Below are 22,520 nucleotides of genomic sequence, written 5' to 3' on the forward strand. Positions count from 1 at the left end.
AATGGCTAATTTTGGTCTTATTTTATGTTTTCGATGGTGCTGACAATAAAAAAGAGGTTTATTTTGAATTCTATGTGACGGAACATTGTCAAAATCGCAATTTTACCTAAAACTGAAAAAAAAGTGAAGTCACGAATTTTTACGTTTAACTCGCTACAACTCTGTTCCATTTTAATATTTTTTTTCTAAAATTTCTACGGCATATATTTCTTACCTTTGTGAAGACTATGAAAGTAACTGTAGTCTTTCGGTCTTTTTTTTTTATAAAAGTTATGAATTTTAAAAAATAAAAGGTGCAGATTCGTGAATTGCAGAGTTAAATCGCAAAAATTAAGTGACAAAATTTAAAATTTATCTATTTGATTACGTTTATGTTAAACCATGGAGTTCAAAGAAGTTTCTGGGGAGTTTTACGTCTAGATGTGTTATAGAAAAAATATGGTGCAACTTTTAATATTAAGAAAAACGTGGTTTACCTTTTTTTATTTTTAGGGCAAAATTCCGATTTTGACAATTTTCTCCCATCTAAAATTCAAAATAAACTTGATTTTCGTTTTCAGCACCATCAAAACATAAAGTAAGACCAAAATTACCCATTCACCACCAATGATCAGTATCTCGAAAAATTACCGTTATTTTGGGGATTTATAACGTAGATGTTAAACGATGCACCATTCGTTTTCTATTAAACATTTTGGTCCAAAACTTTCCAGAAAACTTCTTTGTACTCATGTTTTATTTTTGAATTTGATTTAAAATCTTGGTATATTTTAAATTTTGTCCGTCAAATTTTGCGATTAAACTTTGCAATTCACGAATCTGCACCTTGTACTTTAAAAGATTCATAACTTTAACTAGAATAAGACTAAATGCTTAAAGCAGAAACCATTGTCTTCAAAAAAGTGAGCGATATATAGGGCGAGGCAGATAACTGGCCTATTAGAAATATCTCGAGAACTAAAAGCAACAGAATCATGAAAATTGGAATAAAGGGGTTTTGAAGGATGATCTATTAAATGAAAATATTTTCATCTCTTTGCAACTTACGGTTATACCGGAAGTTGCTTATAACTTCGTTTTTTTAAATGGAACACCCTGTATATTTTCACATTTTTGGATTCTCCTCAATATCTTATTTCCCATTTAAAATATGAGGTTTTGTAATATTATACAGGGTATTTTAAGAGATATTTACGTTTTTTTTTATTAATTTCGTAGCAATATTCACACCCTGTATAATTGTAATAGTTTGACATTAAAAACTCTGCTTACGTTCAGGTGATTTTTAATATAGTCTATTATTGTTAAAAATCGTTAGTATAGCTAATTTTGGATTTTTAGGATACAGGGTTGGTCGAAACTCGGAATGAATATTTTCTGAGTTTTCTTAAATGGAACACCCTGTATTTTATTATTGTAATGAAATGATATTTCATGGTACTTTTTTATTTTATAAGTATTCCCTATACCTAACTGCTTTAATTTGTGAGTTATTGGTGATTCAAGCTAAACATTAATTGCAAGAAAAAATACGTAAAATTTTAATAGGTTGGCCGTGAAAATATTAAATCACAAATAATTTTTTCAGAAATAAATACATATTAATCCAGACTGATCCTTAAAATTACCAATAATGGTTTAGCTATCAAAATACCTACATAGTTAAGATTGTTGGTGCGATTAACAATTAAGCACAAATTAAAGCAGTTAGGTATAGGAAATGCTTAAGAAATAAAAAAGTACCATAAAATATCATTTCATTACAATACTAAAATACAGGGTGTTCCATTTAAGAAAACTCAGAAAATACTCATTCCGAGTTTCGACCAACCCTGTACACTAAAATTAAAAAATTAGCTATACCTATGATTCTTAACAATAGTAGACTATATTAAAAATCATTTGAACGTAAGTAGAGTTTTAGATGTCAAACTACTACAATTCTACAGGGTGTGAATGTTGCTACGAAATTAACAAAAAAACGTAATTATCTTTTAAAATACCCTGTATAACATTACAAAACCTCATATTTTAAGAAAGAAGACCTCATATTTAGCAAATGGATGAAAATATTTTCAATAAACAGATGACTATTCAAAACCCCTTAATTCAAATTTTCATGATTCTGTTGCCTTTAGTTCTCGAGATATTTCTAATAGGCCCTTTATTTGCCTCACCCTGTATAGTGTACAAACTTTAGAAAAAAATATTAAAACGGACCAGAGTTGTAGCGAGCTAAACGCAAAAAACGTGATTTAATTTTTTTTAGCAACAGTAGCGATCAATAGGTAGCAACAAACGCGGTCCAAGATTGCGACCGTAATTTTGAATATTTTGTCGAGATATTTGGCACACATATTCGTAATATAATAAAGAATGGCGGTACCGAGCCCAATTTTAGAAATATATTAGTATGTGGAAATTACTCTATAACTAAATAAAATATTGCAAAAAGGAGCCTGTACCGCCATTAAGAAGAACAAATAAATACACTTTCTTCAAATAAACTTTTTTATCCCATGCCTAGATTTTGTGTCATTTTGGACCTACTAAAATTTTTTATTTCTTACAAGAAATCGAACATATTATAACTAATAACTAATTACGCAAGTTAGAGAAATTGCCACTGTCATTTTGACAAACCTGCGTCAGATTTTCTCTTATCTGTTCTGTTATTTTTATCGATATCTGTTCAGTGCAGTAGTGTATCATTTTAAGAATTCGTTATTGTTGTTTCATAGGTTAAGTTTCATTCGTTAAGTTCATTTATAGTTAATTTATTATATTTTTGTGTAACAGAACTAAGTTGTTGGCCTATTTGAAAAAATAGATTATTGTTAATTGTGAGTTTTAGTTATATTGTAGGTAAGTATATTTTACGTAAAAATATTTCGAATTCTAATGCGAGTATATAAAGTTTTAGGAGGATTTTTTATTCTAAAAATATTATCAATAGTTTAAAAAATGGGAAAAGTTCATTTAAAGTTCTATTTAAAAAAAAAGGGGTTGAAACTACACTTGAGAGCAAAATAATCGACTCACTTGCTGAATTGTACACGTTAGAAGTCTCGAATTTCGTAAACCTGTCCGATTCGAGTGTTTTTTTTAGTATGTTACAGCCTTATTATTTAAGAAAATCGATGTAATATTATTATTGCTAGACAGGTAAAGGCCATTTTATACCGGGTGTAACAATCATAGGGTGTTTTTTTCTTAAACGTACCTAACTTTTTTATTATCCAACATAAGCAAATGAGTCAAAAAAGAAAATGTTAATAAAGCATAAGCCTACAATTATTGAATTTTAATTTAAATATCTTTTATATGCTAGAATACTCCACAGGGTGTTTCGAACTTTAAGAAAAAACACAGTATGATTGTTACACCCGGTATAAAATTACCTTTACCTGTATAGCAACAATAATATTACATCGATTTTCTTAAATAATAAGGCTATAACATACTAAAAAAATCACTCAAATCGGACAACAGGTTTAAGAAATTCCACGTGTACAATTATTCCGCAAGTGAGTCGATTATTTTGCTCTCAAGTGTAGGTAGTTAAAGTGCATTTGGCGCTCTATGACCTAAATAAAATAAGACGGTTCTTGTTTCGCTTCACAACGAAATGACTATTTATTATTGTTTTATTATTATTTCGTGCAAATACCTATGTTAACTTAAAATTTTGACCCATTTTGGTTTATCTTTGTAAATATTTATTTACTAATAATAAAATTGTTTTCTATTACTTCCATTTAGCGCGCCTATGAGTCAATTGATGAGACAATTGTCAAAATATTGATTTTAGATAATTTCAAAGATTACCACTGTTGCCAAAGTTTCGCAGACCTGACGAAAAAACGGATGATACTATCTCCCGAAGTTATATTGATGACGTGCTACTGTATGCTCTTAACTTATTGTGTAATTCTAAATTTCATGTTTCACCATGTGAGAATAAAGACTAATTTGAATTTTAATTACGATAATATAAAAACAATAAACATTATAATTTAAAAATTACGTTTTATTTAACCTAATCTAACAAATTATGAAATTTTAATTGGTACACGACAATTAGACCAAAATCATTAGACCGAAAGCAGTAGACCGAACTCATTGGACCGAAAAGCATTTTACCGAAACCTCACTAGACCGAACAGCATTAGACCGAAATGGTACGTAAATTAAAAAAGATTGCAGTAAATTATGCTAAGATTTTGTATATCTGGCTTTTTGTTTATTGTATTTATTTGTATTATTCTATACTATAGGTATATTTAGTCCGTGTAAATTTACACAGTCTGATATGAAATATGAAATAACTTTCATCCGTTAAACAAATTAGTGAAGGTAAACTATTTTTGGTATTTAATTTTTAGTATTGTACATAATAAATAAAAAAATAAACCGAAAACAAATAAAGAAAAAACAAAAAACAAAGCAAAAAAACTAAACTATTTTTAGTATTTAATTTTTAGTATTGTATTTAATTTTTATCATTAGTATTGTACATAATAAATAAAAAATAAACCAAAAACAAATAAAAACAAAAAACAGAGCAAAGAAAAACAACCTCTAAACTCGCCAGTACTTCGTGCTGACAGTCCTAAACCTGGATAAAGGGTAAAGGGAGGTTGATGTTACCCTTGCTCAGATTACAATCCTGTTTGAGCACCCTGTATTATGTACCTAATGCTTTTCGGTCTCCTCCCTTTCGGTCTCCTACTGTTCGATCTATTGGGGTTTTCTGTAATGTGCTATTCGGTCTAATGAATTCGGTCTACTGCTTTCGGTCTAATGATTTCGGCCTCTTTACAGTAAACCTACTAAATTACCTGCTGGAGATGTAATAACAGGGGCAACAGGTGGTGGTCCAGGACGTTCTGGCAGAGGAATATGGCCCAGTTTAATTCCAGTTTCAACCTCTAGATTGGTGTGGCAACCTGGAACAACTGCTGTAACCTAAAACACATGCATTACAGTTTTTGATGAGTTCCTCAGTGGATATCTCGAACGGAACCTAACTCCGCTTATTAACTGACTTAAACACTCAGACTAGTAAATTTCACTAAATGTTTTACGAGATAATAAAAAGGCTTTTATTTTAAGAAATTGAGACAAAATGGAATATAAGTAGATACTGTTAAATCAAAGGGAGAGACAAAAACCTACGAGCAAAAGGGTATGACACTTTCACTGCGGTTTTAAAGATCGTAGGCATAAAAATTCGGGCCAATGCTTTTTAAATGCATTAATTTTTTTCCGAATCCTGAGAAAACTAATACATAAGTCTAAGTTTTCAATCCAATAGCACATAAAATAATACCAAAAATATTACTCTACATTAGGGTGGGTCGAAAAAAATCGATATTTTTTTTTCGGATCGTAATACCGCGGAAAAGTTGCTAAATGGTATGACTAAATAGGGGAAAAAATATTAAAATTATCGGATGTTATCTTCCGTTCGCGCATGAGCTCTAAAGTTTGATTAAATTTTGAAAAAATTAAAGTTTTTTGGAAATTTTTAATAATTTTTTTTATTACGATATTTAATATGTAATAGGGAAAAATGTCATCTACGACACACTAATGAATTAATATAAAAATACTGGTAATGAGTTTTAACATCTTCCGTTCGCGCATGGGCTGTAAAAATAGCAAAAAAGTGTTGAAAACCTCAAAAATGTGGACTTAGGAAAAATAAATATATACAAGCTTCAACATATTATTGATGTATTATCCAATAAATACAAAGTACATATTTCACTTACGAATAGATTACATGTCTGGTAGTTTGAACTGTCTTTTGTTATCAAAGGCTGGCATCGTGGACCTTGACTTAAGTGTCGTTCTTATGTACCCGTCTCGAGCTGCAGATCCGCAAACCTTAGCAGAAGCCTCGCTCACCAACTTGACGCTTCTCTCCACTGCTTGAGTATGGACTGGCATCTTCTGTGATAGGATTTCCCACTTCGGTACTTCTTCTGTTTTGATGTAGGTTTTCAGTTCATCATCAGTGACATCTTTCAATAGAGGCGGCGAAGAAAATTCACAGTTTGTCCAATAATTTAATTCCGTGTAGTCTGTTGCGGAAAAGTTTAGCTTAGGTGCCACGTATGTTCGAATTGTTTTCCTCTTTTGGTCTCTTTCTCTTGCCTTAATGATGCGGCGGAGGCCCAGTTCTCTTATATGTTTTCTGGGATCTTGAGTCATAGTAATCATAACATGTTCTGGATGCGCAAAGAACCCATTTCTCTCTATAACTGGGTCAATTACAGCTTTGAGTTCATCTTTAAGATATCTTGAGGTTTCAATACATTGGTGCACGAGCTTAGGGCCATCAGTAAAAAGTTTGGTCTTCTTAATACAAAACCACATCGGCATATATGACTTCAGAATGAATATTACTATTTCCTGGAACTCAGCAGTTGGATTTTCTTGACTAATGTAGAGTCTTAAAGCACGGTTCGCTGTTGTTAGCCACCTTGAGTGAGACAAAGGTCCTGGATCCCTGATTGATAAATCTTTTGGGCATTCACCTGATTTAATCGCTTCTGATATTTCCAGCAAATACTTCTGATCCTTACTAAGAGTTTTTTTGTCTATCTCAGGGATTTGGCAATCAATACTTTCAAACTGCACTACTGGAAGTGTTTCACATTTGATCAATTTCCCACCAATCGGTCCTTTCAAAGAATTTGGCCCGGTCGACTTACCATCTAAATACTGAAATAAATGGCGGAAGGGTAGTTCATTAAAATGAAGAAGACAAACTGCCCATTGCAGAGGCTTACCTAAGTGTGTTTCAATACGGCGTATTATACCGTTTTTCAATCCGGTGTTAACATTGGTGCCATCACAGCCAATAACGACTAATTCGTCCAAAGAAATGTCATTGCTTGTCAAATAGGATATAATAGAGGTCGCAATATCCTCTGAACTTCCTGAATTCGGGGTCACGTGACCCAGAAATATATTACCAGGTTCTTGTATAAGCACGTAATGTTCCTCCTTTACCACTCTTTTAAATCGTTTTGAATGTGCCTCTTGTACCACAATAGTGTCGTCTTTACGGCCATCAAAATATAGCCCAATTAGCTTATTTTCTGTTATAGAACTGGACAAATCAGCCCTAACATTGTGTTTTTCTCTTCTTATTTTACACTTGTCAACTACTTGTGAATTGTCGCTATTAGTTACCACGCCAACGTCCTGCAAAACACTTGAGGCTATTGCTGCTGTAGCACGATCGGAAACACCGTAACGATCACTAGTTAATGCAGTAGATTTAAGGTTAATCCTCATTTGCCAACCGGATTTCTTTTTTGGAGATTCAGGTATGAATTCTTGGTCACTGTCACTGCAATCGTCACTGGAGGTCAAGGATTCATCACGTTGTTCAGTTTCGGAAACTTGGACATCTACTTTTGGTTTTGGACAGCTGGAACGAGATTTCCTCTGTAAAGATTTGGCACGTTTCTTTGTTTCATTTAAGTCCACACCTCCAATTTTGCCAATGCCGTGAGTGCGTAGTGAATAGATAAATTTCAGCTCAAGTAAAGGTATTTTTTTAAGCTTTTCACAAGTACAAGTTATTGAGCAGATACACTGGCATTGATCCGATGTTTTATGACAGGTACATTCAAGGGCAATGGGGCATTTGCATGCCGCAATGTCAAAAAGCAAACAGCATTTTTTCTTAAAATCATCTTAAGCATTTTCTTAAGGTTTCTCTTAAAGACTTCCTTGTTTTTGTCTCGAGTATGAGATTTTCTTAAACTATAATACTTGTCATGCAGTGCAGTCAACAGTTGTACTACTCTCTTATCACTTACGGTGGGAATTGATGCTCTATTGTACAAACACACTATTTTGCCAGCTACTGTATTGGCTACTTGTCCAAAACTAACTCTTTTGTTGTTTACTTTAACTGCTAAATTATACCTCTCATTCGATATACATCGAAGAACGTCCTCTCCTATAGGGAGCTTGTTAGGCGGCAAGTCTCTTGGTGTACCGAAAAACGGACACTGGAATTCTTGTCTAGTGATCACTGTCTTTGATAATGCCATCATTCATTGCACAATTGTTCAAAAAACTACACCAAAATATGAAATTTGGAACACACACTACGCAACACATCCACCGCACTCAAGAGACAACAGCAGACTGGCACACAAAATTGCGCGGCGGACCAGTGTAATGGCTGCCTGCAGCGGAGAGGGGGTATCACGTGACGCGGCGTGGGTCGTTGACCCGCTAGTGGCGCTGACAGTAAGTTTTGTATCGCTGTGCGCGATCGAAAAACCAAGCCTAATTACGTCTGAATTTTTTTCTTTAACTATCAGAACATGTATAATCAGATATTAGGTATTACATTATTGATATCTGTAACTATACATGAAAAGAAAATAGGACAAAAATCCGATTTTCTTGTATTTTGGCTATATTTGGATGTCCATGCGCGAACGGAAGATGTTGAAGTGCAATACCGGTATTTTTATATTACTTTATTAGTGTGTCGTAGATGAAATTTTTCACTAGTACATATTAAATATCGTAAAAAAAAATTATTACAAATTTTCAAAAAAAAATTATTTTTTTCAAAACTTTAGAGCTTATGCGCGAACGGAAGATAACATCCGATAATTTTAATATTTTTTCCCCTTTTTAGTCATACCATTTAGCAACTTTTCCGCGGTATTACGATCCGAAAAAAAAATATCGATTTTTTTCGACCCACCCTACTCTACATCCCACCAGATCGTGTTGCAACGAAATTGAAAATGGTTATTCATTTTTGATTTACATGTTTTACTCTGATTGGAGTACTAAGGGAACCATTCTCGTTGGAACTTTACCGAGCTGAGCAGATGGGACGTGAATTGTAAATTGTAGAATTCCCTCATCTTCCTTAGCCTCAGCATCCGCATGGCTTGCAAATTGTAGAAGCCTCGGAGGTGTAATCAGATAATGTTCCCATTGTTTTCAATCTGGTGGGATGTAGAGTAATATTCTTGGTATTATTTTATGTGCTATTAGATTGAAAACTTAGTCTTTTGCTAGCAGTTGCCGATACGGCATCCCTGCCATTTCGTTCGTTGCAATGCGTAACTGCACGCGGGGGTTTGTCCTGGTTGGGCCAGAGAGAGCAGCATATGTGCCTCCTGATGAGAGACTAATAAGTTTCGAAACCGGTAGAGGTGCTTGGTGCTTGCTGCACTCTCTGCAGTTGCCGCTAGGGCATCCATCCCATTTCGTTCATTGCAATGTGTAACTGCACGCCGGGGTTTGTCCTGGTTGGGTCAGAGAGAGCAACATATGTGCCTCCTGATGAGAGACTAATAAGTTTCGAAACCAGTAGAGGTTCTTGCTACACTCTCTGATTGAACTAGGATGTGATGCGGCTGTAGTTTCGTGTTGCAACGAAATTGAAAATGGTTATTCATTTTTTATATAGTAGACCTGGATCCCGCGTAAGAAAAAAAAAGTTGATTAATAGCAAGCTGAAAATTTGTTAATAGCTTAACGGTGTCTAGTCGGACAAACATTGATGCACGGGAACACTGAAACAGGGGAAGTTTTAACGGTGGAGCATGATAAACGTGTCGTCCTGACAAGTTTATGATGGTGAAAAATAGCAAGTTGTTTTTAAGTTTATTCAATAGCCAACGTTATATAATATATGAAAAAATGATTGTCCGACAAAAAGGTTGGGCATTTTAACGAGTCCGACACGTAGAACATGTCACATCACAGGAACTATGTTGGTGATGAATAGCAGTCTGATTTTTGCATGAGAGTTTAATGAAAGGTTAAAAAAGCAATTGGAAGTTCTGTCGGACAAAATTAATGGGAAATTTTCCTAGTCGGACATTCTAAACATGTAAGATATAGACAAAAATGTTGGTGATAAATAGCAAGCTAATTTTGATTTGTTTATGTACACATTATATTTTGTAATGCAAAAAGTTATATGTCGGACAAAAAGTTTGGGCAAATCGAAGGAAATAAATAAAAAACATTTTTTCAGAATGACTTAATCACATATTGATAAAGCAATTTTAGTTGTATATTATTATTTATATTCACATATTTGCATTATACATGCACACTCCAAAAACAGTGAGGTAAGTATCAATGCATGTATATGTAGGTTTTCTTTAAAGACGATCGTAATTTAAGTCCGTTTGATGTTTAATAGTTTTAATTAATAAAATAGATAACTAAATTATTGTTACTATTAACTTATCGAAATGTAAAAGTGTAAAAGTGTACTTTGCGACCAAAATTCTACGTGTTCTTATTTTTACAAAAGAAATGTATTTATCGATAATTTGCGTCTAATCAATATAATACCCGTCTTAGTATTATCCCTATGCGTCTTGTAATCAATAACACGTCTAATGTCGTTGAGATCTTAAAATCGACTAAATGTATTCGTTCCCACACAACCAAAATTCCCTTACTGCTAATCTTCCCCTTTTCATGGTTTAATTCGCTTTCGCGGGAACTAGCCTATTAGTAATAAAAATTGGGTCAAAGGGCTCTACTTTGTTATTTTTATGTCTTAAAAATAAACAGAAACTGCTCACTTAAACTACCCCTCGATTAGATACGCCCACCCATCTGTGCATTTTAGAGCCTCGCCGACAACCGCTCGTTTCGTGTTTGTAAATACGAATAATTAAAGAAATATTATATACAGGGTATCTTAAAAGTTAAGATAAAATATTTACAATCCTACATTCGGCCATCCTGTTCGGAATCCGACTCGGATTCCATGTAGTTATCTATCCACGGCTTCATGTACTCTGCACACGTTGAAGTGCTCTGAGGTCCATCATGGTATCCAGATTTCTTTACCTCGTACCTGTCATTTGGATTCAGTTGTACTACCACGTACGGTCCAAAATATTTCTTCAGCAGTTTGAGTCCTCCACCAAACTGTGTTCTCTTGATTGCCACTAAGTCCTCCTTTTTATACATCCTCGGCCTTCTTCTTCGTAGATCATATCTGCGTCTATTTTCCTCTTGAATTTTGACTAACTGACGTCGACTCTCGTTTCTCAGCATTTCTCTATCTTCATCAAATTGCTTAATTGTCTCCTGTTCTATGATCTCCTTCATCCTCAGACCTTCTTTGTTCTTCATCTTCGTTCCGAACAGTACTTCAAACGGCGTCGACTTTATGCTTCTTTGTTCGCAATAGTCTTCGAATTCCTTCGCCGTAAATGCGGTACCTCTGTCAGATATTATACGGAGCGGATTTCCGAAATCCTTTTGATGTCTCTTCACGCATTCTATAACTTCTTTTTTGCTTCCAAGTATACATTTAACGCAATTTCCTATGCAGTGCTCGATTTTTGCTCTAAGATTTGGAATGTAACATTCTCTTCGAATCAAATCTTGTGTTTTTGCTACAGCAAAATGTTCTACCTCGTGTAAGCTTCTAACTACTTCTGTTTGCATCCTTTTCGGAATGACTAACACATCCTTGTCTTCTTCGTATTTAAACAGAATATTGTTTTTTATAAACAAGTCCTCGTATGCTTCCGTCGTCTTTGTCTTGTCAGGTTCGTAACTTTTGACTACTTCCTCTATATCCGTCTTTATTTTTGTATCTTCTGTATGGTTCAGCTGAAAATCATTATTGACTGTCGTCTCGCTAATTATTGTAATCCTCCTTATAAAAGTATCTACTCTTTTTTTAGATAAAATTATTCCGTCTTCGGTTATTGTAACTTCTGCTTGTCTCAGTATATTGTTTCCGAGAATAATTTCAACGTCTAGTGCTCCTTTTGGAATAACATGAAATAAAATATTAAAATCCTCTCCTTGAATTTCTACCATTTTATTAAATGAACCTAAAGTTTTAACTCTCGTACCTCCTAATCCACTTAAATCTAATATGTTTTGTGAAAGAATCACGTCATCAAAATGTTTTTCAAAAATATCTTCTCGTATTGAACTAATGTCACTTCCTGTATCCAATATTGCACGTAGTGATAATTTTCCAACCTTCAATGTTACCGAGTTTTTATACCCCAAGTTAACAACATTTACATGTCCAGAAGTTGATGGTTCTTCTTCTTTCTCATTGCATCGAAAAGACCTGTGTCCAAACTGATTGCATCTAAAACATTTTACTCCCTTGGCTTTGTCAGGACAATCCATCGATCTGTGTCCCTCAATTCCACAATTGAAACATTTTTCTTCCTTTTTATTCCTGCTTTGAGGCGCTCTTCTTTCATCTCGTCTTACTTCCTCGTTCGTCCACGTCTTTTTATGCGTCTCGGTTTTAACTGATTTTTGCGTCGTCTGTTTTTTAATCAATTCGTACAGTTTAATCTTCTCTTTAAAGTCATTGAAATTTTTGGCACCATAAAGTATTACTTTATTAGCAGGGTCGTCCATAATTCCCTCAATTATATACTGCATTATGACTTCATTTTCGATGTTTCCTCTGCTACCGATTTCTCTCATTTTTAGTACATACTCCTGTACGCTTTCACCTTGTTTCTTCTTCCGATTCATCAGCATTCTCTGAATTTCAGCACTACTTATTTTGTTCTCAAACTCTGCTGTCAGTCTCTTCTTCAGGAGCTTCCAGCTATTAACTCCTTTCTCTGACTGTATATACAGTTTAGCTATTCCTTTTAGAGAGCGTTGAGCAAAAATTAGCATTTGCAAATCATTCCATCCCATCAGATTGGAAATTTCTTCAAAATCAGTGATCCATTTTCCTATAGGATAATCGTCTTTTCCGTCGAAATTTCTTATACTATCCTCTACGTCTCTAAAAGTTAAGGCAAATGAATCATTCAGTCTACTTCTCGTTATTTTGTTTGATTTTGATCTATTCCTCGTAAATAAATCCGTCGTCCTTTCATCATCCATATCGTCATCATTATTATCGTCGTCGGTAACGTCTTTACCTTCTTCCTCGTGATAAGCGTCTTTATCACTATTTGCGTCGTTATCTTCATTATAGCGATCGTCTTCGGTAACGTCTTTACCGTTTTCCTTGTGATAAACGTCTTTATCACCGTCATCATCGCTAGCGTCTTCGTCTTCATCGTCATTCTCGTCTTCAAGATTGAAGTCGTTCAAAAATGAACAAATACGTTCAATCACGTCGTCTTCTGAACCAGTGTAGTTCAGATCTAAAACACTGCAAACTGCTACTAAGTCCGGCATACTTAGTTTGTTTTTAATGTCTTCTATTTTTGTGGAATATTCCTCGGATTCTTTATCCCACGAAAATTTTGTGAAATTCCGCAGATTCTTTCTAGTTTGTCGCGGCAACCCTTTATCCCCGTACGCGACAACATGCAACGCTTTAACAGCACTTAATGCCGAATTTTTAAGGTTTAAACTAATTTTTGGAAAATCGTTAAGAGTTTGTTTAGACTGCATTTTAAAAAGGTATATACTTAATTAGAATAAACAATAAAAAAAAATAAAAATAAAAAGATAGATTATCTTTTAACTAAAAAGTTAGATTATTTTTTCCCGTGTGCAAATTGACTTGTGAACTGTAGAATTGTAGTCGCTTTTTCTTCAAAATTATCAATATTTACTACAAATACTAACAAAGTTATGAGTTATTAAAATAAATGAACAGAAACAAACAATGAAAAAAAAAACAAAAAGAAGTTAATCGTTAAATAATTTATGATAGTTCTCAACATTCACTGTTTATCGTCAAAAGTTCCAGTTCACAGCTCCTCGAAAAAAATAATCTTTGGTCAGATTTCTAATTTCCAGACACAAGACCAAAGTGTCTTGACTATTTTTAAAATATTGGAACAAACACACCTGATTTCTCCTTGGTAATACTGCCTGCTATGATTGCGTCTCGTCGTCGTCGTCTTCACTGCCCAAACAGCCGTCTTTTTTGCCTAACAGCGTCGTCTACACTGTACTAGCCTGCTACTCCACCAACACAACCATTCACCAACAGTTTACAAAGTCCGGAAGTCACCAATAGTTTAAAAAAGTCCGAAAATCACCAACAGTTTCCACGTTTCCCGAACAGTCATAAACAGTTTCCAAAAATTACGTCACGTCAATTGAGCCGATTTTTTAATTACACGTCACTTTACGGTATTTCGCGAACTTTATAACGAAATTGTCTTTCTTAGATCCGCGGTTTGAGCCCCCAAAATGTAGGTTTTCTTTAAAGACGATCGTAATTAAAGTCCGTTTGATGTTTAATAGTTTTAATTAATAAAATAGATAACTAAATTATTGTTACTATTAACTTATCGAAATGTAAAAGTGTACTTTGCGACCAAAATTCTACGTGTTCTTATTTTTACAAAAGAAATGTATTTATCGATAATTTGCGTCTAATCAATATAATACCCGTCTTAGTATTATCCCTATGCGTCTTATAATCAATAACACGTCTAATGTCGTTGAGATCTTAAAATTGACTAAATGTATTCGTTCCCACACAACCAAAATTCCCTTACTGCTAATCTTCCCCTTTTCATGGTTTAATTCGCTTTCGCGGGAACTAGCCTATTAGTAATAAAAATTGGGTCAAAGGGCTCTACTTTGTTATTTTTATATCTTAAAAATAAACAGAAACTGCTCACTTAAACTACCCCTCGATTAGATACGCCCACCCATCTGTGCATTTTAGAGCCTCGCCGACAACCGCTCGTTTCGTGTTTGTAAATACGAATAATTAAAGAAATATTATATACAGGGTATCTTAAAAGTTAAGATAAAATATTTACAATCCTGCATATATATTGCAAAACAATTATTTTTTTGGGTAGAGTTTGTTCTAGATATTCTCAAAATGACAATAAAAAATGTCAAAGAACATGTGAAAGCAATCTCTTAGGGTTTTCTAATTAGGCGCATCAGAAAGTACGGAAAATTTCCTACAAAAAACGTTGTATACATTTTTTTCCATACTCAAATCTTAACCCTGTAAACGACATTGAAAAATGTGAAGAGTCTAAAACTTCGGTGCTTATAAGAATAGACGTAAATATGACACATTATGCTTAGAAGTATGTATTAGAAGGCTGCATTTGTCAGTGTGACACTTTGTGCTATACAAAGTAGTATTTGAAAGTACATGGTCTCTGAGTTTCTGTTTGCCACGTGTGTTGGAAATTAAAATTTATATTAACTATGGAGTGTTTTTGTGTCTATTTTTGAGTGTCAACAGTTTAAATTTTAAGTCGCCAAATCAAAAGTGAAACCATTCAACGGAACATTTTTGAGTAATTTTCGAACATTTTACAAAGTTAGTAAAATACTTGGTCATCAATTCAATGAGGTTCAGTTGCCAGATAATTGTGAAAGTTCTATTGAATATCATTCTTCGTGCTATAATGCTTTGCTTGATTGAAAAAGGGTACCTAAATAAATTATTACTAAAATTGTATAACGTAATTTTTCTCAACTTTCTACAAATGAAGTAATAATGTAATTAATATGTCACATGGCAAGAAATAATTTGCTGCCAAAATAAATCGATTAGTTTAAATTTGAAGTTACGATTGCAATTTATTAGGAATTATTGTCAAAAGTGACAGTTTTTCTTAAATGGAAATGTATTCATACACATAAGGGTAGACAGGGAATACAGTGCAAAAAGTCGATAGGTGGTCTATCCATCTCTTTTAACCAAGCGATCCCGCGCATGTGGCAGACAAAGATAGCTAGACCACTCAATCCATAATATAATTTGCCTGATCTACTATAAATGTATTACAGTGAGGTATCTAAATGATGTTGGCATAAATCGAAAGATAGCGATTGTAATTGATTGCAGGTACTTTTGACATAGAATAATCACCCCTTATTGAAATTTGAAAAATTATTTTTTTAAATTGTCCGACTACAAAATCTACCCCTTATTTTTTTCCGACAACAGTCATTCTTGGTAAGGAATAATTTACTTAATTAAATTTTGTCTTTGTCGGAAAGCTATTTATTACCAGCATTTTTGTCTATATCTTACCTGTTTAGAATGTCCGACTACGAAAACTTCCCATTAATTTTGTCGGACAGAACTTCCAATTGATTTTTTAACCTTTCATTAAACTCTCATGCAAAAATCAGACTGCTATTCATCACCAACATAATTCCTGTGATGTGACATGTTCTACGTGTCGGACTCGTTAAAATGCCCAACATTTTTGTCGGAGAAACATTTTCGCATATATTACATAACGTTGGCTATCGAATAAACTTAAAAACAACTTGCTATTTTTCACAATCATAAACTTGTAAGGACGACACGTTTATCATGCTCCACAGTTAAAACTTCCCTTGTTCCAGTGTTCCCATACATCAAAGTTTGTCCGACTAGACACCGTTAAGCTATTAACAAATTTTCAGCTTGCTATTAATCAACTTTTCTTTCTTACGCGGGATCCAGGTCTATAGGTACATGTTTACTCTGATTGGAGTACTAAGGGAACCATTCTCGTTGGAACTTTACCGCGCTGAGAAGATGGGACGTGAATTATAAATTGTAAAACTCCCTCATCTTCTTTAGTCTCAACATCCGTTATGGCTAGCTAGTAAATTAGACGGACTGTATTTCAGTCGACTACTATTTATATGCATTATCTTACCTTAAGAACACTCCACTGCTTAAATAAAGTACAATTAATAAAATTAGGTACCACTGCTGATCTAGGTATTGGAAAATTAATTTTATATATTCGCTGTCCGTGGGCTCCAACACCTGAATCTGTCACGCGTTGTATATATTCTTTATCATACTTGTAATGCTTACTTGGTGATGTTGTTTTAGATTCGACGGTCTAAAAATACTGAAAATAATTTCCCAAATACAGTTTATCCAAAACCCTTTTTTCAGTGCGTCATAGTTTGTCGAATTCGCTCTAACGCATTAACCTTCGGAGTACGAAGACTGGGTCAAGCGTGACCCGAAATTCACTTATTTCTTAATATTTTATGAAATATTTTTTTTACAAATCCGATTGATCGTAAGTTCTCCTTATTTGTTTCAGTCTATTTTTTCGTATATAATTCGTGAACATGCAAATTACAGTTTTTCCTCTACATAACATCTATGATGCCGGGTCAGTCCTGACCCGGTCTTCGGATTTCGAAAAATATTTTTAATATGTTTGTAGGTACACGTAAATCGCAGCCGTCTCTGTTTACGGGTATACGTATTCAAATATATGGCCGGAGCGAATTTACCTATGCCCGTTTTCTGTAAGGTATTAAAATCTGGCCGCCGCAGCGAACTAGTGTATACCCATGGGAAACCATCTTAAAAAATTTAAATACAATAATTTAGGATTATAATGGTTATGTTTGTTTGTTTTTTGTTGAATTAAAAATACTGTTTATTAATACTGACTATTTAAAACATCCTTATAAATAAAATGAGAATGGGTCACGCTTGACCCATCTTCGTAATCTAAGTAAGTCAAATAATCTCCGTACTCCGAAGGTTAAGCTCGAAGTGACAGAAAAAAAAACGTAGATCCGTGATTATTAAACTGGGAACTTCGAAAATTATGTATTCGTTGAATTGTACTTCTATATTAATGGTAGTATGGTTAAAAGCAAAGTATGCTAAATGTGCAGTCACTCGAGCGCTTTGGGGACCTATTGGGTTGTGAAGAGTAGGCCGTAAAACCAAAAAAAGTTAAGTAAAGTTTTTCATTTTAGTGGGGACTTGTCCATTTTTAATTTAATTTTCCATTTCCAACAATGTTTTTTTAGATTATAGCGCCATCTATCCATAATTCGAAAAAATGTCTCAATAAAAATGTACTTATTTGACGCAAGGAATCCAAATCTGCAGTAAAAAATGGGGGCTTCCATTTAAGATTTTAAAGTAACCCCCCACCCCAACTCCGTCGGGGTCGTGTTTGGTGCCATTCGATAGATTTTTCAAAAATATTGAATAAGTGTATTTTTTAGTTTTTCGATCTGATGTTCATTTCGTGAAATATCGCGGGATTCGTATTTAAAATATTAAATTTACCCACACCCCTCTCTGTTTGAAGTCGTGTTTGGTATCATTCGATAGATTTTTGAAAAATATTGATAACGTATTTTTTAGTTTTTCGATCTGTCATTCATTTCACGAAATATTAGCTTTTTTCTTGTGAAACTTTGGGACTCACCCATTTCCTTACGTCCGGCTCAAATCGTCAGATTCTTGAAATATACACTATTTTGCATGTACATACTTAACTTACCTTATCTTAATCTGACGATTTCAAGTTTTTCTAAGGATAGATTTTTTTTTCGGCCCCCCTTACCGAACTCCCCTGCATTAAGAGCCAATATATGGTAGAGGTACATTTTCGGGTACAAGGTTTCTCCCGATGTAATAATATGACGCGCTCGAGTAACTGCAAAAATCCCCGCTTGGGCTCCCCTACCATAAAGCGACTTATACTTATATAGGGTGAGGCAGATAACTGGCCTATTAGAAATATCTCGAGAACCAAAGGCAACAGAATCATGAAAATTGGAATAAAGGGGTTTTGGGGGATGGTCTATTAAATGAAAATATTTTCAACTCTTTGCAACTTCCGGTTATACCGGAAGTTGCTTATAACTTAGTTGTTTTAAATGGGACACCCTGTATATTTTTACATTTTTGGATTCTCCTCAATATCTTCTTTCTTAAAATATGAGATTTTGTAATATTATACAGGGTATTTTAAAAGATATTTACGTTTTTTTATTAATTTCGTAGCAACATTCACACCCTGTAGAATTGTAATAGTTTGACATTAAAAACTCTGCTTACGTTCAAGTGAATTTTAATATAGTCTATGATTGTTTAGAATCATTAGTATAGCTAATTTTGAAATTTTAGTATACAGGGTTGGTCGAAACTCAAAATGAATATTTTCTGAGTTTTCTTAAATAGAACACCCTGTATTTTAGTATTGTAATGAAACGATATTTCATAGTACTTTTTTATTTTATAAGTATTCCCTATACCTAACTGCTTTAATTTGTGAGTTATTGGTGATTCAAGCTAAACATTAATTGCAACAAAAAATACGTAAAATTTTATTAGGTTGGCCGTGAAAATATTCAATCACAAATAATTTTTCTGAAATAAATACATATTAATCCAGACTGATCCTTAAAATTACCAATAATGGTTTAGCTATCAAAATACCTATGTAGTTAACATTGTTGGTGCGACTAACAATTAAGCACAAATTAAAGCAGTTAGGTATAGGGAATGCTTAAGAAATAAAAAAGTACCATAAAATATCATTTCATTACAATACTAAAATACAGGGTGTTCCATTTAAGAAAACTCAGAAAATACTCATTCCGAGTTTAGACCAACCCTGTATACTAAAATTAAAAATTTAGCTATACTAATGATTCTTAACAATAGTTGACTACATTAAAAATCATTTGAACGTAAGTAGAGTTTTAGTTGTGAAACTACTACAATTCTACAGGGTGTGAATATTGCTACGAAATTAATAAAAAAACGTAATTATCTTTTAAAATACCCTGTATAACATTACAAATCCTCATATTTTAAGAAAGAAGACATCGAAGAGAATCCAAAAATGTAAAAATATACAGGGTGTCCCATTAAAAAAAAACGAAGTTATAAGCAACTTCCGGTATAACCGGAAGTTGTAAAGAGATGAAAATATTTTCATTTAATAGATCATCCTTCAAAACCCCTGTATTCCAATTTTCATGATTCTGTTGCCTTTAGTTCTCGAGATATTTCTAATAGGCCAGTTATCTGCCTCACCCTGTATATGTATAATTGGTTAACAATTACAATATCTACTCTAAATAGATAACCAATCCCTAATGCGAATAAAGATAATTTGATATAAAAGTAATCTATCGTGGCAGTACTTTCACAATATTAACGGATAAAATGACAATTATAACTCTAGGTTAGAAATTTGTCAACGACGTAAATATAAATATAGTCTTTTTACCACCATAGCAAGATTACGTAGGTCAAAATTTCTGACGTCAGAGCACTGCCAAATCATTAGAATGTGACTTTTTATCATGGCCACGTTGCCATGTCATTACTTGTCAGATATTTTCTTTGTTTTTGTTTAGTGTACAAATAATATCTCTAATTCTTTATTCTAATTTGTTTTAATTTATTTATGAATTTATTCTAATTGGTTTTCATTTCTTGCCGAAATATATTAATAATATGTCGAAATATTTGTAATTTTAATTAACGTAAATAAACATCAACTTTAAAATTGACATTTCTCTATCACAGCTATACGACACCAACACGGAAGTGACCTATCTTGCAAAAGTGTTAACATGGTATTATTATAAAAAACGTAATCGCGATTACATTGAGAATTTTAGAACAATCCTTTAAGTTAAATACTCCAGAAAATAATAATTTTATTTAAATATATTAGACAATCGTAGGCTACTGATGTGACAGTTCTGTGTTGCTACATTTTTACTTCATTTCGTACACAATTTGATTGAAAATATAGGTATTCTTTTTCTCATGATCATCTTTCAGTGCATCACAGTTTTTCGATTTCTTTCTAACGCATTCAATTGTATGTGACAGAAAAAAAGGCACGTCGGTGATTACATTTCGTCGGTGACATTTTTATAACATTTATTCTAGTTATTCTAGTTGTCGATAGATGGTGCCATAATAAAAAAAAAATTTTTAATTAGATAATAATATTACAAATATAATCTGTATAATTTATAAGACTATACAAATCAAAGAAAATACCATTTTATAAATGCAAGAAACACATTTGATTTGTTTTTATTCCAAATTGAAAATAAAATGTAACAACTGTCAGATTTAACTAAAATGTCATAAATGTGTATTATCACGGACTTACCCTTTTTCCTATCATTTGTTACGCACTGAAAAATGATCATGAAAAGGACAATAGCTTTAAAACACTGTACTGTTTTTACCTACATATTAAATATAGCCTAATTTAAAAACTATTGTAATTATGGTTGTGTACCTACACTATTGTGTTTGTATTGAGAAACATATGCCAAATCAAAATGCTTCTTTAATAGATTATTTTGAACAAGAACGAAATAATGGTATTCCTCTTTACCACTAACTGCAGAGAAGTAAGTTAAAGAGTTTAGATTTCTTAGATTAGATTTATTAGAAATAAGATTATTATTAGATTTAAAGATCAGAAAGTTTTCTTATGGATTTTGGCGTTGCAGTACCTACTTAGTTTCAAAAATACTAAACAATCTATTTTAATGATTATAATTGATGGATTCGACCGTTACTTGATGGAAGTTCTTTTTATCTAACAATAAAACACTGAAAACGTTTGTTTTCTATACTTCCACAAAATTTATTATAACTGTGACTACAGCTGTTTCGGCAGAGTGCCTTTCTCAAGTGATTTAGTTTACTATGTGTTTGCCTTTTTAAAGTCTTTAAATGAAGAGGTTGGGGAGTGGGAATCAGTCCATAAACTTTCTAGATATAACAATTACCAGACTACACAACAAACATGAGTTCTCCGAATATCATAAACCTTCCCACACTGACACATCATCATCATCATCAGGGCTTTTCATTCCAGGTGGAATGTTTGCCGCTCTTACTTAGAGCTCTCAGATTCGCTTATTGCGGTGAATCACTCCGTGATACTGACACAACGATACACAATTCATCATCCCATCCTACACAACATAAATTAGCAGCCTACCATAGCATGATACATAGACTGACAGAAATTCTTATGTCAAAAAACAATTTCGAGATAGAACTGAACATCGTTAAACAAATAGCATAAACAGAAAGAACCCAGTACCTTCTACTCTATCACATACGCTGGCAAGATAACAACAAAAATAGCCAGAGACATAAAAAGAAAAGAATAACACCAGCTTTAAGAACTAACAACAACTTAAGCAAATATATTAAGAACAATAAGAGCCGAAAGAGAAAGCAACTCAGAGTGGTGTTTACAAACTTGTGGTGACTGTCCGAAAACTTACATCGGTCAAACTGGCAAAACCTTTGACAAGCGGATAGCAGAACACAAAAGGGCTTTCAACAATAGAAAAACAGACACTTCTACATACGCACTTCACCTTCTAGATCATAATCATTCTTTTAATCAAGAGTTTCAAATTTTGCATATTCAAAATAAAGGCCTTAAGCTATCTTTATTAGAATCTATGGAAATTAATACATTAAAAAATACAGATATAATTCTGAATGACCAACTCGAGACAAACAGCTCCCCACTCCTCAACCTCTTCAGTTACAGACTTTACAAAGGCAAACACATAGTAAACTAGATCACTTGAGAAAGGCACCCTGCCGAAACAGCTGTAGTCACATAGTTATAATAAATTTTGTGGAAGTATAGAAAACGAACGTGTTCAGTGTTTTATTGTTAGATTTAATGATTATACCTATACTATGATAATATTGTTGTTAATTAATATATTTCTGCAAGTAATGAAAACCAATTGACATCATTAATTAGAATAAATACTTATAG

At 33.2% G+C, this 22,520-nt stretch overlaps 1 protein-coding gene across 1 annotated transcript in view; it reads right to left on the bottom strand.

The window, feature by feature from the left end:
- The window catches only part of LOC114334662 (arrestin domain-containing protein 3-like), a 77,014-nt gene that overhangs the window by 20,766 nt on the left and 33,728 nt on the right, over positions 1-22,520 (bottom strand). The window contains exons 6-7 of the mRNA XM_050645328.1: positions 16,617-16,808; positions 4,842-4,968 (exon numbers count right to left, since the gene is read on the bottom strand). Of these exons, the coding sequence (XP_050501285.1) occupies positions 4,842-4,968; positions 16,617-16,808 (319 nt within the window). The remainder of the gene's footprint in view (positions 1-4,841; positions 4,969-16,616; positions 16,809-22,520) is intronic.

The sequence above is a fragment of the Diabrotica virgifera genome, chromosome 3 (genome assembly GCF_917563875.1).
Source record: "Diabrotica virgifera virgifera chromosome 3, PGI_DIABVI_V3a".
In the NCBI taxonomy this organism is placed as follows: domain Eukaryota; kingdom Metazoa; phylum Arthropoda; class Insecta; order Coleoptera; family Chrysomelidae; genus Diabrotica; species Diabrotica virgifera.